The sequence below is a fragment of the Scatophagus argus genome, chromosome 5 (genome assembly GCF_020382885.2).
Source record: "Scatophagus argus isolate fScaArg1 chromosome 5, fScaArg1.pri, whole genome shotgun sequence".
In the NCBI taxonomy this organism is placed as follows: domain Eukaryota; kingdom Metazoa; phylum Chordata; class Actinopteri; family Scatophagidae; genus Scatophagus; species Scatophagus argus.
Window position 1 is genome coordinate 18,579,746 of NC_058497.1, and position 18,228 is coordinate 18,597,973.

Sequence of the window (18,228 nt, forward strand, 5' to 3'; positions counted from 1 at the left end):
TCAGGTCAGGGTTTTGCTTTGTTTTTTTTGTTTTTTGTTTTTTGGCAGGGGGGGTCTTAATTCCAGGACACATAGGCAGCAGCCTAGGAGTTGAAGAGCCAGTTTTCATTTTTCCTCTCAAAAATAAAACAAAAGTCACAATTATCCCACAAATTTGGTCTCAGAACCGAGAAAAAGCAACATAATTTAGAACAAAGATTATTCAAGGAAGAGCAAAGGCTGTGTTTAAATGCATGCATACTGTTCAATGATTAATATTTTGACCCCGGCTCTGCCGCCTCCACCCAAACGTTAAGGAATGAACTGTGTGGCGACTGAGCAGAGAACAAGGAAAACAAATAGCTTGAACGAGGATGAGGCCTGTCAAAATGACCTTTGGGCTTTTGTTCAAATTCCCCTGGCAGGCTGGGAAACAAACAAATGAGCAGCCATCTGCATACACCTGAGGAAAGTGAAAAGTGCAGTTAATCCAACACACACACCTTTAAGACTTAGTCTCATAAGTGTTACACGATCTTGTAGATTATTTTAAAAATTAAGTTTAGTGGTTTTGTGTTTTTCACCAACCATTACAGTGTGTTTTAGCAAAAATGTATTCCTGTAGGTGACTTTCGTTTAGACTGCAGTTCATGGTTATTCTCTGGCAGTTACCTATCAGAATTTCTCGGCTAAAAGCAAAACATCACATTATAAATTAAAAATGTTGAGACATTTAAAGTATGCCAAGAGTTCCAGGTGATTGTAGCCTACCTGTCAGATGCTAATACGGCAGTTAGCAGCTAGTTAGCTTAGCTACTAGCTTGGCATACACAGGAAACAGCTGACCTGGCTCTGTCCAAAGGTAGCTAAATCTGACCTCTGAAGCTCAGATATAAACCTGAGTGTGAAAAGCACAAGTTAAGGTTTTAGAAGGTAATGCACTATCTCTAGCTTGACAGCTAGCTGAGACAGAGTCCCTGCTACCTGTTGGCTTCTGAACAGGTTAAACAGAGCTGTTAGCTTTAGCTTTAGGGCTGCTGGTAAGCTATTTTTGAACTTTGAACAAAGCCAGGCTAGCTTTCCCCATTTCCAGTCTTGTTTCCAGTCTATGCTAAATGAGCTGTTTCCTCCTGCCTGTAGCTTCATATTTAACAAGACAGTAGTCATGAGAGTATCTTTCCAAAAATGCTGCACTATTGCTTTAAGAAGATGCAACCAATGCTGTTTTTTGTTTAATGGCATAATGACCTTATTGAGCCATCTGATTAATCTTTTGATCAAAGAACCCCCAAACAGGTCAAATCGGTTGCAGGGGCCAAAAGGGAGCATAAAAGGGTCCCACTGACACCACAGGCAAGAACAGGAATAGCTGAATTTCCCATTATTTTCTTCAGCGGACAAGCACAGTAAGATGATGTATGAGGATGAAGCGATTTGCACACCAGGTTTCACTCCTCTCACTGTTACCACCCCACCTACACTACATGGTTATGTAAGTCTGTACCAAGCATTACCTAACACCGCACAACTTGCCAGATGGGGCTCCTCGTGCTGGTGAATATACTAAAACACGAAGTGCATACCCTGCTGCCTAACTCGCACACGGGTCCTTGACATAGAAAAGGTCTGGGAACCCCTGGGGGTAAAATATATCCGAGGCGCGGGCACGAGATCATTGGCGCGCGCTCCCGGTGGCGAGTGCAGATCCTCCTCAGCAGTCTGTCAGTCAGTCAGTCCGACCGTCGCCGCGCTCCGGGATGACTCCCACACTGCCTCAGCGATGTCGCACCCGAGCACAGTTTTTACCCTGAAAACATCTACCTCAGACGGTCGGCTTTAAGCCCGTGTGTGCCTCTGAGATAAGCGTTTCTGGAGTGCGATGCTGACAGCATGTTTGCTCGTCGAGAAGCACAGCGCTGTGCAGCATAAAGGAGGCAGCAGAGTGGAGCAACGTGCACAGTTACAGGTAGGCTGTTTGACCGGGGATTGTCACTAACTACCACACAATGTGCAGACGTGGTGTTTAACGTGCTGTCATTGAACGTGTCATGTAAACACCTGGTCATTTTTTTTTCACTGAAGTTGACAAATAACCTTCTGTCTTTGTGTGTGTGTGTGTGTGTGTGTGTGTGTGTGTGTGTGTGTGTGTGTGTGTAGGAGGGGTGGTGGTGGTGGTGGTGGTGGTGAGGGGGGGTTCATGCATGAGACTGACTGGTGATCTGTCAGGCCCAACAGGTCAGAGTATACTCTGCTAATGAAAGTTTTCCCTGTTGTGTTACCCAATTGAGCAGCCATTTGGTTTTAGTGCGGACTGGTAATGAATGTTTGGTTGCATCAGAGCTTATGAAGACAAATCTGAGTTTATCTGTCCAGAGGATTTTGGTGCTGTTTTTTTTTCTAGGAATCCGTGTAATGCAGTGGGAGGGCACCCAATGATAAAGACCCGTGTAATATAATGCAATTCTGTACCACTACCCTGCAAGAAGCGCTGCCTTTGTGAAGATTTCTGAGAGTTGTATTTTATAGTTTCGTGTTTTTAAACCTTTATGAGAGCTGTTGGCATTCGGTTGTGTGTTATAGTGTTGCTCAATTTATTTATTATTTTGGCCATTAACTGACTAGACAATCAGCTGAAATATAGTCAGAAACTATTTTAGGATTTTATTTATTTATTTTTTGAGAAAAAAAATGCCTTGCTGTTTCTGCAATTTTATCCACCAAATGACTTGATGATTAATGATTGGTCAATAAAGAAAATAATAATTAGTTGCAGCGTTGTGAAGAGCGTTGTGAAGCCTCTGCACACAATGTACAGGACTCGTACGTGTGTTGGAAGCTGTGGGGTCCAAACACGAGGAAGGTTTAGATTTAGGTTTCTGATGTTGATCTGATCTAATTATCTGTCATTTTCCAAGCAAAAACACCAAACATTCTTTAGTTTCCAGATCCTCAATTGTGATTTCAAAAAAACAAACCAATAATCAATAAAATAATCAACAGAGAAATTGATTTAGGTATTTTATCGATTTATGAGGACTGAAGAGTAAGTGACTCAAAATAATCACTAAGCATCACTTAATTCACTGATTCCAGCTTGTCAGTTGTGACGATTTACTGCTTTTTCATGTCTGATAATAAACTGAATATCTTTAGGTTTTTGGATTGTTCAGCTGACAAAACAAGGGATCTGATGACATTATCTTATGCTTTGGGAAATTGTCACAAAGTTCTGATAGAGCTGCACATGAGCTTTACAAAGGTAGCAACTGTTGCTCGGATGTTGTATTGGATCGCATGAGATTGGGCGGGTGATTGTGATCTTCTATAACCGTGTGCAACATCCAATACTACCTGAGCCAATAACATAGCTGCACAGCTGTACCCTCCAGAGTTCTTGTCATATTCTTAAAATATTTGTAAAATTTCCTCTTTATCCTTTATTTTTAAACCGAAAAGGCCTGTGCTTCGCTGTAAGGCTTCGGTGACGGATCAGACTGTTAATGAAGTATTTGGGTCTTCGTTGCCTACAACTTAATCGCCCTGCTGTTCATCCCGCTCTCTGCCCTTCATCTGGGATCATGGTTGACTCTGAAGGTCGCAGGACAAAGATCAGTGTGAAATGAAATAAAGTTAATCTCACTCGGGTAGATCTCAAGAAGATTAAGGGATCATATGACCGCCACCTCCTCCTCCCCCAAGGAGTGAAATGATTGACAAAACCGCAGTAAAGGCGGTCAATTAAAACCAATATTTTGCATTGTAGCACTGGGCGTGTCTGAATGCCGAGGGGGAATGATGATGTCATCTGCTCGGTCAGACTGACTTAGTGGCGATGTCAAAGGTTTTTCTGAGACTTCATTTCCCACCTCAGTCTGTGGGACCACATGTCTCTTGCTGCTGTTGACTGCATTCAGTCCAGGTCTCTGAATGAGAGCATGAAACCAGCTTTCCCCTCACAGTGCAGCCCTGTCACATCCTGTGGTTGAGATGATTTTTTAAATTTTTTTTTTTTATCTGCATCAAATTCAAGATATGTTGAAGTGCAATCAAAGCTTCTATTATTTTTTTTTATGCTGATAATTGGTTATATGACTGCATGCAGTTTAAAGGGATAGTTCTGCACCAGCCATTAACTCTGTGGAGCATTATACCATTATCCCTTCTGCACTGTCTTTAAGTCAGCTAAAAAGCTCTATGAACCATCCCAGCGCTAAACAGCAGACAGACACACTTTGCAATTAGCTGGCGAACATAGTGAACAAATGCATTATAATGTTGCTTCGTATCTGCTGGTCATAGTCATAGTCAAAGTCATTTTAGTTCATACTGTAGCATCGAAAGCCTGAAGTTCATTTGCAAGGATTTAAAATGTGAATGTTAAGTTTAAATGCGTCAGGTTTTTTTTTTCCTGCTTTTGCAACCAAATTCTCCTTTTGTTAAAATGTAGAAAATTCCTACGCACCATTCTTGCATTTTCAGCTGTATTGTAAGAGAGGACAGCGAGCAGCGATAATGAGAAAAGTCTTACTGTTACTCGCCTCTTTGTCAAAAGTAACCACAATATCTGCTTTAATAACTCTAATTAAGTTTGTGTTATGAAAATGTGTCTGGATTTGCCATACATAATAATCTTAAACAACCTGCCTTGATATTATTGCCTAATCATCTGTAGAGCTCCATAATAGTACTGCAGAATATCCACTTATGAGCTATTTTAGCATTAATGTGTGTGATGTCAATCCCTGACACAGAAACATGTGAAATGGCAGTTTCTATTTTTTATTCCGTTTCCTCCTCCTCAGCCCTTCCTCCTCCCTCCTCTGATATGTGAAGAAGTAGCTGTGACTCACAGATGCATCTGCTGTAGCTGCAAACATGTAGGCAGCCATTCTTCATGCGAACACATTAGCTGATTTCATAAAGACCGTGCAAGATTTGTGTAGGCTGCCCTATTTTTCTTGAGAACGCCATGTAGGCCATCGGATAGCAGGGCAGCATCCTCGTGCGCTGCTCAAGTCTCCTGACATCAGAACACGTTTCTTCCTTTAAGTTTGGCAGGTGCACGGCTTCTTTATCGCTGCATCCGGAATAGTTTTACTTGATTAGCACACAAGTAGTGGAGAGAAGATTTCCGCCGCGTTTGAGTGATGTTGGTTCCCAAGGTGTCAGAGTTTTAGGTTTCGATCTATTGTTCTCTGATGCTGTGAAAAGTGTCGGTGTGTTTCCACCCATTTTTTTTTTTCTGTCATGGACGATGCCACATGCAGTAAAAAGCAACATCACCTCCTAAAATCAGGATCTTTCTTCCTTTTTTTTTTTTTTTAAGCAATCATGACAGCCCTTGTCTTTTAATAGTTACCCAAGTTATGTGGCCCATTTCCAAAATACTTGACTTTTCACGCATCTCTTTGCTTCCTATAGGAGCAGCTTTAGTATTTTTAAAGCACCCAGCTAGCCAGCCTCTCCTGCAGTGTGAAGTACGACATGTTCTGACACACTCACTGCGTGATGTGCTACAATCAGCAAGGTCAGGCTGTGTGCCGCGTACTCTGTGCGACGTCTTTAATCATGGCATGCATGCGGCCTCTAGGAATCGCTGCCCTTCGTTTGCACCGCATAGCCAAAATATTTTGAACGGGGGAACGATAATTACTGTAACTTGGAGACTGTGCAGCTTTGATTTTGTGTTGGTATCCATATGTAAGATGCACTGAGAGGCATTGCAGAACTAAATGCTTGAGGATCACATGTACTCCTCATGCATTTAGTTCTGCATAATTTGGTGACCCCTGTCTTATTCCTGACTTTCCAAACACTTTTTCCCCCAAGTGACCCCTTCTGAGGACTTGATCTGTCACGTATCAACAGTAAATTAATTTGCTGTAATGCATTGGCTCTCCTCAGCAAGGTTATGTTGTCTGTTAGAGGGGAGAGACGGTATGAGATGTGGATAAAGTGGAGCTCGATCAGGCCTGTATTCCTGTCTGCCTGCTCACATTCTGCTGAGTCATGAGGTTTTGTGGAAGTCAGTCAACAGCAACTAAGTGAGGCTACAGGCCAGAGGGGCTGGTGGGAAACTGCTACTACAGCAGCAGTTGGGGCTGATAAATCTCCTTGTTGTGTTTATTAGCAGATCTGCTTAGGAAGTGGTAAAACTTCTTCATGTTAATTGGAGGGACTTTTTCAAATAATGAAGTAGAGGCTTGGCTTTGTGCCCACATGTCTTAAAGTGTAACGCTAAGCACCCACATTTGTTTGGGAGCTAGTTGTGGGAATATTGTCAAGGAACATTAGGAAGAGTCTAGTTTCACCTCTTCAGGACATTCCTACTTCTGTTTGTTTACAATACAAAAAGAAGGGAGTAGTAATCATGGAGTCTGGTAAAGAGTGACAGGGACAGGGACTATCCCGATCTGTCTTCTCACTGATTGAATATAAAAAAGGGTCTGTATCAGAAATGTTTTCCCAGTGTATTACATTGAGTTGTTATTGTGACAATATTTCAAGAAACATGGCAAAAATTGAACAAATCCAAAACTGGAAAAAAGAGGCCTAGCCCAAACCATGAAAACCAACCACTGAGTAAAAGTACGTAAAAGCATGTCCACGTACCGTAGTTAGTACTTCATGTGATGAGTGCTGCATGACCCGTACTGAAGTTGTTAGCGCTGGTGCCTCACAGTGAGGGGGTTCTGGGTCCATACCTGACAGCTTCAGTTTTCCTGTACTTTGCTTACGCTGGTTTCCTCCCACAGCCTTAAGAACATTTGCAGGTTGGGTTGATGTGCTAAGAGAGGCTGGTGAGTGTGAATAGTTGTATGCCCACATATATTAGCTTTGTGACAGCCTGGCAACCTTTTCCAGTCTGCAACCTGCTCAAGGTCTTCAGACTCCAAGGGTCCCCTTTAAAAGAGAGGAGAAACAAACTGGGTAATCCTGCAGGACCCACCTTAGTTGATATTAAGTGGTTAGTCAGTTCATATGAGCCCATCTTTAGATTTAATTTATTTTTTATTAGTTTTGGAGAAACTTAAGCCTTAATTGGCCAGGGGGCACTAACTTCATGTCTTCATCATGTTACATGTGAACATACACTATATAGACAAAAATACTGGGACACGTGACCATTACACCAACAGGGACAGCTGTAACAGCTTCCACTCGTCTGGGAAGGCTTTCCACAAGATTTTAGAGTGTTTCTGTGGGAGTTTTTGCCCGTTCATGCAGTAGAGCATTTGTGAGGTCAGACACTGATGTCAGACAAAAAGGCCTGGCCCAGTCTAATTTTATATTGATATTATGTATTTGCACCTTATGCCAAGACAAATTGCACGTTTTGTGTAAACGTATGTGGCAATAAAACTGTTTTAATTCTAAAGCATAACATTGTTTAAAATGTCTTGATGTGCTGATTCCAGGGAAGATTTCCCTTCCCTGGAAGTAAGGGGCCGAGCCCAACTCAAGCCCAACTCCGTCTGGATACATTTGTCTATATAGTGTATAAACTTAAGTAGATTTTTTTCCATGACAGGGGTTGATTTTCATTTTGGGGTGGACGTTATTAAAATAATACAAGTACGTATATACAGTACAACTTTTAATTGTTCGTATAGTGAAAAAAAAATATTCAGGCATCTTAAAAGCAAAAATAATGACCCTAAACCTGCTTAAGTTATTCAAGGACATGTACTGAAGCAGCTTTCACAGTGTTGACGTTTCCTTGAGGAAGATAATGTGTTTTTGTCTCCAGCTAAAACCTGTCAGTACTATGCAAAAATGGAAGCAGATATTCTCATGAAAACCATCCCGTGAATGCTCGGCCTGACGTGCATTCTCACTGAAGCAGCTCCTAGCGCTGTAGCATTATGTCATCGCAGATAACAGTCTGGGCTCTGTGGATTGTAGCCTTGAGTGTCGCTCTCGCTGCAGCCTCAAGTGGGTTGACGTCTGGCGGCGGCTTTATTTCACCAGATTCGTCTTCCTGTCTTCCTCTCTGCCATCCGCTCGCCCACCCTCGCTCTCCTCCTTTTCCCTCCCACTCACGTTTCTCTACAGCGGGCTGTTGCAGTCAGGCAGCATCATGGAGGCTGCATGTGTGGTTGCCGCGGTGATTGAGAATGCTGCCTCAGGACCCCGGGGTGAACCAGGAAGTAGTGACGTCCTTGAGCGGTGAGTTACTCTCTTTTCCTGCGCTTCATGTCAGCTGATGAAAATTATGTAAAGCCACATAGACGTGCAAGACAAGAGAAGGAGTGTGATGATGCATGGATAAACGTGGTGTAATGGCAGGGCTATAACGTGACCCTGTTCTCACAGTGAGACGGGGAGAAACGCTGCTCCGGTTTTAAAGCTCCATCAGCTCCTAAACTAATGGTATTTCCAGTGAATTTTCATTGCGTGTATGTAATTAGTTCTGTCGCTGTGAATCACATGAATTACACTGTGTGTCAGTGTTCTTGGCCTCATGCCCCGATCTCATCAGGCTGAATCACAGTGACAGATCCAAGGCCTGTCTCTGTCCTCTCTTTGTTGCTGATAAAAGTTGAGCTGAAACAACCTCACCCTCCACTCCCGAATACATTGAGTCACATTTCAGGCTTTGGAAGGTTTTGTGAAGCACTCCCTTGTGGGTGGATTTCCTTTATGGCTCTCTGAATAGATGAGCTTTGCTTTCCTGAACACATACAAAAGACACGATGGCTTTTTGTTGACCCCACCATAGTGTGAGATGTTACAATTCTTCACCTGCATCAAGATTTGTCCCAATCTAGAGCTGATTGGATTTTTTTTTTTTTAATGTTTAATTAATATGTTTACCTCTGAATATTGGAGATTCAAACACCACAGTCCTAGTACATCTTTTTTGCCCAAGCTGGTGCAATGTCATGCTTAGAGCCCGGGCCACATATTCTAAATCTCCCTCACTTGCTCCCTCTGGTGTATTTTTTAAAAACTGCAAATCTTATTAAAAAATCCCCAGACAACATGAATGCTATTGGCATTATGAGATGCCTCCTTTTTTTTGTCTTTATTAATCGATTCTGTTGTGTCTGTTTCTGTTTCTGCAGAGATTTAACACCATCTACTGACCTGGGCAAAGATGATGCCTTACCTCAAACCACCAACAGTAATCCTCCAGAAGAGAAACAGCTACAGGAGATATCCACTGCCATGGTACACGCCCACACACACACACAAATACATAAACACACACTAACAGACATGTCTTCCATGGGACTGTGATTCACACCATGATGTCACCATAACGTGATGTCACTGAAGTCACATGTCAAAGTCAGTGATCAGTGCTAAGCTGCCGCTCAGGACGTCTCACGTCTGTGCTGGGAATGAGAGTGAGGTGGTGTGTTTGAGAACTGCTGAGGTAAAGGTGTTAAGCTAATATTGTCACAGGCCAATGAGGGCGTGATGACATCATCAGTTTACTTCTGGTTACTCTAGTTTTGTGTAATGGGCGTCCACAGCTCCACCTTTGTTTGCATCTAATCTTTGTCCTCATCTTTGTCATCTCATGGGTGAGTGACATAACATCTCCAGCTTTTCAGTTCCAGATTTTATGCATAGTGTATTCTTTATATAGTTTGTACTTTAATTTGTTCTGATTGTGACGTTACCCTTCACACGCGTGACACGTCCGTAATTAAAACCAACTGCAAACTGGACAAACAAAACAGTTCAAGACCAATATTACCAATGTTAATAATATTAATATCCATACATGTCTCAAAAGCAACCTTACTGTTCAAATATTTATTTATATGAAATATGATATTGTGACCCAGTTTATCTTTACGTAATATCAGCATAAAATAGCATAGCACAACAAACAAACCCAAATCTTTTGCAGCACAGACACATCGTACATACATTATAGCAATCAACATGCCGGTTGTCCTGTGCATGACCGACACTTGTCTGCTTTCTGTGTTTGGCAGGTGAGGAGTGATGACATCACAGAGCACCCGGCCGAGCCCCTCCTGCGCTCCTGTGTCAGCACAGCTAGCATGAAGGTCAAGAACATGAAGAAGTAGGTGTTCTCTGCCACAGTGTTGCTGCTATTATAGGCTGTAAAACAGGGCTCCTATCCAGGCCAGTGAAATGAGGAGCTATAAAATGATGTGTACAGACAGACAGACAGACAGACAGACAGACAGGCAGACAGACAGACAGACAGACAGGTCGGCCAGCTGCATCACTAACCCCGTTCCCTCATACAGGCCTGATCTCTCTCTCCCTCTCTTTCCCCGCCTCTTCTGCTCTCTTTTGCTTTGCTTTGCTTTTCTCTCCATCATGCTTTCAGTGTTTTGAATACCGATGAGGTGCTGTTGTGCTGTGTTTTTTTCCCTAGGCTGACGTTCCCCAGAGGTCATTTCCCCAGGTTGGCAGAATGTGCCCATTTTCACTATGAGACTGTTGACTTTGGCAACGTCCAGGTGAGTCCCGAAAACACTGACACTGTGGCTTCTGCAGCAGAGAGTTACTATGTTTAGTGATTGTGTCTTTGGATTGAGTTCAGTGGCCCTTTTCGGGGGATTGCTCCACAGATGCATCAGTTTTCAAATGCAGTGTGGCATCCATGTCCTTGTTTGTCTTTTGTGGATATTCTTGTCATCAGTATTGCATTTTCTGTCTTTTTCCTGAAATGTCACGTTAGAGTTGAGCTCGGAAGGAGCTGCAACACATTAATCTGTCCAGAGTTATCCTGTGTCGCCCCTAAATCATTACGTTTTCACTGTTAGAGAAGCTCTTCACCCCGTTCCTGTTACAGCCATGATCAGGTTCCAGCAGTGTGTTGATCCTCTGCTTTACAGTTTATTAATGTCAGACTTGTTTGACTTCTGTAAAACTGGGATCCCACGTTATTTGTTTGGCTTAAGCTCATGATGTCAACCAGTGAGTCGATGAGACAACAGTAGTTTCCTGAATAGACAGCTGAGTCTGCCAGGGAATCGTAGGAGCTGACTCATTTTTTTTAAGTGAAAACTTGCTCTGACAAAACAATAGAGCGTAAGAGCAGGAATTAACAGTAAAACATAGCTGGAGATTCATGCTGTGTTGTCGACGTTTTTCACAGTTGAAAAAAATGGAATCAAACGTTTTAGGGACATCTGTAGTTTGGAGTGAAATGTCTCCGTAACTATTTGATGGATTGCTGTAAAGTTCAGTTCATTCATATTAAGAATGAATTGCATTTTGCCAGTTTTTATGAGCTTCAGCTGTAATTTATGTTTGATGCTGAATGGCAATCGCTACCATTCTGACACACTAAACTAAGAAGGTTGAACATAGTAAACATTATATCTGTTAAACATGTTAGCATATTAGGGTGCTGACATTAGCATTTAGCTCACTGTGCCAAACCGTAGCCCCTCAGTGCTTATTTTCATACACTTTTGAATGTCTTGTGGCCTTGAACCTGTGACAGCCAGTGGACTGTAGTTATTATACATCTCACCAGGCATCAAGTGATTTGGATTTATTGGCTTTTTAATGTTTAAGAAAGAGTGTGTTTGCAGCAGTGATAATAAGAAGCAGTGAAGCACTGGTTGTTGCTCAGTCACATGGGGAAAGGGGCTGTTAACCGCCTGGTTAACCTCAGTGCAGTGTAGTGTGCTTGCCAGCAGAGTGCAGCATTTGCCTCTGCACAACCAGGAGCTGCCAGTGGAGCTCCACACAAAAGGGTGCACGAGCAGTGCATGAACGCTGCAGGTCTGAATCCCTACATGTAACGTTAATGGAATACAGTGAAGCAGGCTAGACAAGACTTAAATCCCAGGATGCTGTCACTGTCTTGGCTAAACGTCGTGCTGTGGTTGCCATGACTGTGATGGCTTCATCAGCAGAGTGGATTCAAACAATCTCGGTGACCTTGAAATGCTCCACAGGGAGAAGAAAAGCCGAACTGAGCTGGAAGAGAAATATCAGACTGGGGAGTCGCTGACGCTGAAAGCTCTACATGCTGTCCAGAGACACATGTGCACACATAGAGTGGGCACACCCCCCTGTGCAAACTGAACTGAAGTGATCTGTTTGTACTTCTGCATATTATTTTAGATGAATTTCTTAGCTTCATCTGAGAGATGAGTCTTTGTTCTTGTTTTATCTCCCATGATGCATTGGCCCGTCTCTGTGTTCACAGACTGTGGTGGTGGTGGGGGGGGGGCTGCTGATCAGGTCTCATGTATCCTAATCACAGAATAGCACAAGGACAGCAGGCTGTCTCTGTCTGCATCCTGCCCGACTGATTCCTCTGCAGATTAGCTCCAGTCTCGCCTTGACAGTGGAATGAATGAGAACTGTTTTGAAATGAAGAAGGGTCGTTTATCTGTCTTGTGCAGCTTTGCCTCTGTATGACGGATGAGCTTGTGCATCTCTCTGTGCCGGTTGAGCCCATTTACTGCCAAACCCCCTTTTGTCACCGGAGAAAGAAGAGCGGTTGAGAGAGCAAAGGGGGGGAGGGGGATGGATGCAGAGTACAGGAGAGGGAGGAGGGGGGAAGAGATGGAAAGAGGCTAGCAGGAAAGGGGGGGTGTGAGACACACAGCAGGAAGCATCCTCTTTTCATATTTTCTGCTTTGAATCGAGCAGTGAGCGCATGGCGATCCGAAGCCCTGTGAGTGAGTATTTTACGTGAGGTGGCAGGGGACGGCAAACAGGAAAGTGAGGAGCAGCATTTAAACTCTGCTGCCTTCAGCCAAGATTTGGCTTGTTGGAGGGGCTTACTGAGGTCCAGGACTGCGTCTGCACACAAAGAGGGAGCCACTTCCTCCTGCTGCGGATGGATATCTGAGATGCCTTAGTGGCAGGTAACCATGTGTGGACGATTGTGTGTTAATTTGCGCTTCTGGTGCGAGATGTTTGCCAATAAAAAAGTAATAATGATAACGCAGGCATGTTTCTGTGCAAAGGGTTGAAGTCTGAGCTGTGTGAGCATGTTTTATTTTGAAGGGAGTAGTCTTAAAGGTGTGAGCATCATAGAGGAAATGATGCTCGAGCATGCCTTCAATGAAAACTTTAAAGATTTTTGCTGGGCTTTTTTTTTTACATTTTTATCAAGTTTTTTTTTTTTGTTTAATGGAACAACATCTTGGTTTATCCATAATTCTCTTTGATCCTGCTTTCAATCTTGCTTTGGGCCTTCCCCCCCACCCCGCCTATCAGTACTTAATTCAGATACTTAAGTCGGCCTTTCGTTTCAAACAAACCCTTGTAGTGAATAAGAGGTCCTCCATCATGACTAATTCAAGAACAAATTTCTCATCCTGCGTTCTTTGTCAGTCTGGTTTGCTGTCTTACCGTTGAGGAGTAACTGGGTCGCTGTGTGTTGTGTAACAGTGTATCTGGATGAGTTGCTAACAGTTATAAATAACCAGATCAGCCTTTGAAGTCTTCTGCAGTACTGTCTGTCAATGTATTCCCAAACTTCTGTGAGGCTTTGATCTCCTCGGCTTTTTGGGGCATATAGAATAGTCTTGAGGAAGAAAAAGAAGAAGAAGAAGAAGAAGAAGAAATCTGCGATGAATCTATGCTGCCTTCAAGTGCTGCTATTTTATCATCTTATTTATTATGCATTTCATATTGCAGGGTTTTAAGGTGAAATAAGAGTATGAATCACTTCTCTGCTGGTGACAGAGGAAATGTACTTTACTCAGTTTTGAGATAAACTTTATGATATTTAAAGAACATTCACAGGAATTTGTAGAAAAGCTCTTAAAATCTTTTGCACAAATATCGTTTTTTTTTTTCCCCAGGTAGATTTCTTTGTTACTCGAGTGTTGAAAGTTTCCTACATTCAGACCCGCCGCTCAGTTTAAAAGTGGTTTTACGAATTCATGGAAAAATTGAGTTGGACATGGTTTTATTCTTGTATAACAGGTCACATACTGAGAGGTTTCTGTATTACACGCATCCATTATTTACAATGTAGGCCATCTCAGTGTTAGCTCCTCTGTCTCTCTCTCTTTTTGTGGGTATTTTCCCTCATAGCTGGCCTTCGCAGAGGGGCAGAGCGAAGGACTGAAAGCTGGTCTGGACTCCAAAGAGCTGGTCTTTCTCATCCAGATCACTTGCCAGGTACCATCCCTCACTACATTTGGAAATATAAGATAATTTTTTTTATTTTCCCTCGCTCTTATGAATGTTTTTTTCTCTCTTTCTCTGTCAGGGTCGAAACTGGCTCATCAAGAGATCCTACGAAGACTTCCGGGTGCTCGACAAACACGTGCACTTGTGTATCTATGACCGTCGATACTCGGAGCTCACGGAGCTGCCAAGATACGACACATTAAAGGACACCGCTGAGGTACCACAGAGCCACAACTCCCATCATCTCAAACCTGCAACACAAAGTCCTCACACATTAGAAATGAGGCTTCATTCATGCCAAAGATTTATCCGGTAGTGAAGTGAGTCAGTGAGTTCTGTTGCTTGTTGACGGGGAAATGACTGTTTAGTCTGCCTTCACTAAATGTTTACATTCTTGTGTCTCCGTTCAGTCAGTAACCAAGATGTTGGCCACCTACCTGTCCCGCTTTTCCGCCATCGCTGACAACAAGATCAACTGCGGTCCAGTGCTGACATGGATGGAGGTATCTTCTTTATCAGCTGTGTCTTCTAACATCTGCGATCAGTTATTCACTCTCTGGAAATGACCCCATTAAGTTAATTCAATATTTAATTTTCACTATTAATATTTAAGTAGTTAAGTTAAAGGAATAGTCGTACGTTTCAGAAGGAGTCATTTAACAAAATGGAGGACTCACATTTAATACTTGTAGAAATAAAAATGTAAAAAGAAGACGTTGTGGTTCAGAAATAGCTATGTGTTTAAAGTTATTTCATGAAGGACAACTGCAGGGTGTCCTCATAGTGGTCTAAGGCATGTTTAGCAGCACCCTGCAGCTGGAGATGATGTGGGTTCACATCGTGGGGTGCCAAGCCTTTGAATTATGACAATTAAATGTCGGAGGATTTTGGTGTGTCTTTTTCATCTTAATGATTGTGTGGGAATGGACATAAATGGACGTTTGTCCCTCCTTTTTTTTTCAAAATCCAAATGAAGTAAGATAATAATATGAATGGCTGAAGATTTGGCCATACAAACCTCTTGGTAAATACCAGACAGAAAATTGATTACATTGTTAAATCCACGCTACGGTAACATACTGTACTGCTGCTCAGGTGGAAGATGCCTTTACTGTGCGTTTTATGTGTCCGCTGTGTCACCCCAAATAAAGAATGACCATCTGATTCTCCTTGAATCAATTCTTTTCCAGCTCTTTTCCAACATATCAAACTCAACAGTGAAATGGCAAAATTCTTGAAATGTCAATAATGTTATAATTTCCTTTTTTTTTTTTTTGTTTCCCAGATTGACAACAAAGGGAACCATCTGCTGGTGTCTGAGGAAGCCTCAATCAACGTCCCTGCCATCGCCGCTGCCCACGTCACCAAACGTTACACAGCCCAGGCTACAGACGAGCTGACCTTTGAGGTGACCTCACTTTTATGAGACATATGAAGAGCATAGTCATGTTTCTGATCTCATCCATCATAATTTCTTTTAACGCGCTCAGCTGTGATGAGACTTACTTGTCAGTCACTCTGTGATCCAGGTGGGGGACATTGTGTCCGTCATAGACATGCCTCCTAAAGAAGACACAGGCTGGTGGCGAGGGAAACACGGCTTTCAGGTGAATCATCTCCTGTGCTTCATTTGCATTGTGGTCACATCGTGTAGACAGCCAGCTTAAGTTTCATTATGTTTAATAGAGATCAAAGGAAGAACAGCTTGTCTCCTCTTCCAGTGATGATGAAGTAGCGAATAAGGCTGCAGTTAAAACAGAAGTGAGAGCGTCTTTAGCTGTGGTTCTGTGACATATTTACGGTTATGATAGAGATTCAAACCAATAAATTAGCAGTGAAGCCGTCAGCACTCGAAAGCAAGTATGAAAAACCGTCGATGATGCACAGCAGCAGAAAGGAAACGGACATATTTGCGAGCGCTGACGGCTTGACACAGAGCTGAGGACTGTTGACCTCCCTCGTCCACTGCTGTTAGACCAGGAGGAGGATAAGCCTGAAATTCAACGTTAGACCCCAATTTTTCACATTTCCAGCATTTTTGCATCCAAATTACATTTTAGGGATCCAGGACATTCATAAAGACAGTTTGGCTTCATATTTACTTAAACTGAGATTGTGTGAGTTGTGCCATTTGTTTTTTTTTTAAATCACAATAACAGAAAGAAGTTTAGTTTGTTGTTCAATGACAACCTGAGATGCTTTGCCCACTAACGCAAACCGGCTCATTTCAGCCTCGTAGCTCCTACCCTCGTGATGACTGACCTGTTTCTGCACCTTCACCTCGTGCCGAGCAGCCCCATTGGTCCTTTGAACTTCCAAACGTTGTCTTCATCTCTGAGTCTCCTCTTTACTCTGCTCATCCTCTTCTCTCTACTTGCAGGTTGGTTTCTTTCCCTGCGACTGTGTCGAGCTGATAAATGACAAGATTCCCCCCAGTGTTCAAAGCTCGGTGCCAAAGCCAGGTGTGTGTGTGTCCTACCACTTGATGATTTATTTAACACTTGCTCCCGGGATGTGAGACAGATTGATTAAAGGTGACGGTTATGCGTGTGTTTATGTGTGTCAATCAGTGTGTAAGAAGCACGGAAAGCTTGTAACGTTCCTGAGGAGTTTCATGAAATCTCGACCGCCGCCGCAGAAGCTGCGACAGCGCGGCATCCTCAGAGAGAGGGTGTTCGGCTGTGACCTGGGGGAACATCTCCACAACTCAGGACACGAAGGTAAATTATTCCTACAAAGGCTTCTTTTTTTTTTTTTTTTTTTTTTAATTTCCCCTCTTATTTACCATCGCGTAATTCTTACCTGCTGGCGGTTCACACACATTATAAACACCCCAAGAAGAGATTACCCAGTGAGTCGGCCACCTGTGCAGTGGATTTGTGATACATTGCTGTGGTGTTTGATGTGAATTGAGTCAGTGGTGTGAATGAGTGTTTTGTGTTTTCCAGCAGGATGCGTTTCAGCATGGATCCCTGTAGATTTGCAGAAAGCTGATTTGATTTCTGTTTTATTTCTTTTTCCTGAAGTGGCCTGAAGTGTGACAAGCTCACATTAATTTTAACCATTACTGTCATGTCAGTTTATGCACATTATTGGATTAAAGCTACATCTGTACCATCCTGAAACATCATGTAGACCAGTTTTTCCAGTGGCCCCAGGATTGTTTATCATGACCATATTGTCTCAGGTTGTTTACTGTATGTCTATGGAGGCCTCCTAAAGCCTCCACTGACGATTTTGAGGTCATCTGCTCTGTATTTTTAAAATTTTAACTTATTTTCCTGGAGTTGGTCTGCAGTAAAATAAGATTTTACAGGCTGTAGGTAGTTTTTGACTCGTTAGTTCATGTTTAAATTATTTTCAAGGTGCCCCTGGGTGAACAAGATAAGAAGAAGTTGTGACCTTTAGTATTTATAAAATCCTGGTTAATGTGGATTCACTGAGCTGCAAGTAATAAGCTGTAATCACATGATTTGATTTGGAGTGATTGCTAGTTGCCTGAAAAGGTAAAATGAAAGAAATCTTAAAAAAAAAAAAAAAAATCATCATAACGCCTTAAATTTATCTGGAATTCTATACTCTAAGTCAGGACATGAACTGGGGTTTGTTACTTCAACATGATTTGGGTAGGTTGTCTTATCATCACATGTTCAAATGCATTTTGAGAACTTTTCCTCGTGTTCACAGGACACCTCATCTTTTGTGTTTTCAGCCTGTCTCGGCCTCTCACAACTCTCCCCCGATCTCCTGTAGTCCCACAGGTTGTTAAGAGCTGTGCTGACTTCATAGAGAAACACGGAGTCGTGGATGGGATCTACAGGCTGTCTGGGATCTCCTCCAACATCCAGAAACTGAGGTCGGTACCCTTTGATTCATTAAACTGATGTCTTACGTTTGCCGTTTAACAAGACCTTGAGAAATTCAAGGCGGCAAATGTGTGTTTGCATGGCAGACTAGTTTCTGTATGGTGTTATGAAGTGACCTCCTGGACTAGCAAATGCTGATTGGGAAGCAGTTATTGGAAATATACACAGAGTACAGCAGCATCAATAAAATATGTTTGACTGTACGGCTCGCTATCAGCATGATGGATGCAGCTCTCCAAGTGTTCTTGGAGAGGCTTCTTCTGAAATCCATCAAATACAA

The 18,228-nt window shown here is 42.6% G+C and overlaps 1 protein-coding gene across 2 annotated transcripts in view; it reads left to right on the forward strand.

Annotated features, from left to right (window-relative positions):
* The first annotated feature begins 1,220 nt into the window (after positions 1–1,220).
* Positions 1,221–18,228, forward strand: part of arhgap32a (Rho GTPase activating protein 32a) — a 28,380-nt gene continuing 11,372 nt past the window's right edge. The window contains exons 1-13 of one of the 2 annotated variants that reach the window (XM_046389402.1): positions 1,221–1,945; positions 8,035–8,148; positions 9,048–9,153; positions 9,933–10,024; positions 10,346–10,430; positions 13,984–14,070; positions 14,162–14,299; positions 14,493–14,585; positions 15,368–15,490; positions 15,612–15,689; positions 16,463–16,544; positions 16,653–16,802; positions 17,836–17,938. In XM_046389402.1, the coding sequence (XP_046245358.1) occupies positions 8,060–8,148; positions 9,048–9,153; positions 9,933–10,024; positions 10,346–10,430; positions 13,984–14,070; positions 14,162–14,299; positions 14,493–14,585; positions 15,368–15,490; positions 15,612–15,689; positions 16,463–16,544; positions 16,653–16,802; positions 17,836–17,938 (1,226 nt within the window). In that variant the 5' untranslated portion in view covers positions 1,221–1,945; positions 8,035–8,059. The remainder of the gene's footprint in view (positions 1,946–8,034; positions 8,149–9,047; positions 9,154–9,932; positions 10,025–10,345; positions 10,431–13,983; positions 14,071–14,161; positions 14,300–14,492; positions 14,586–15,367; positions 15,491–15,611; positions 15,690–16,462; positions 16,545–16,652; positions 16,803–17,835; positions 17,939–18,228) is intronic. The other variant, XM_046389401.1, reaches the window with a different exon arrangement.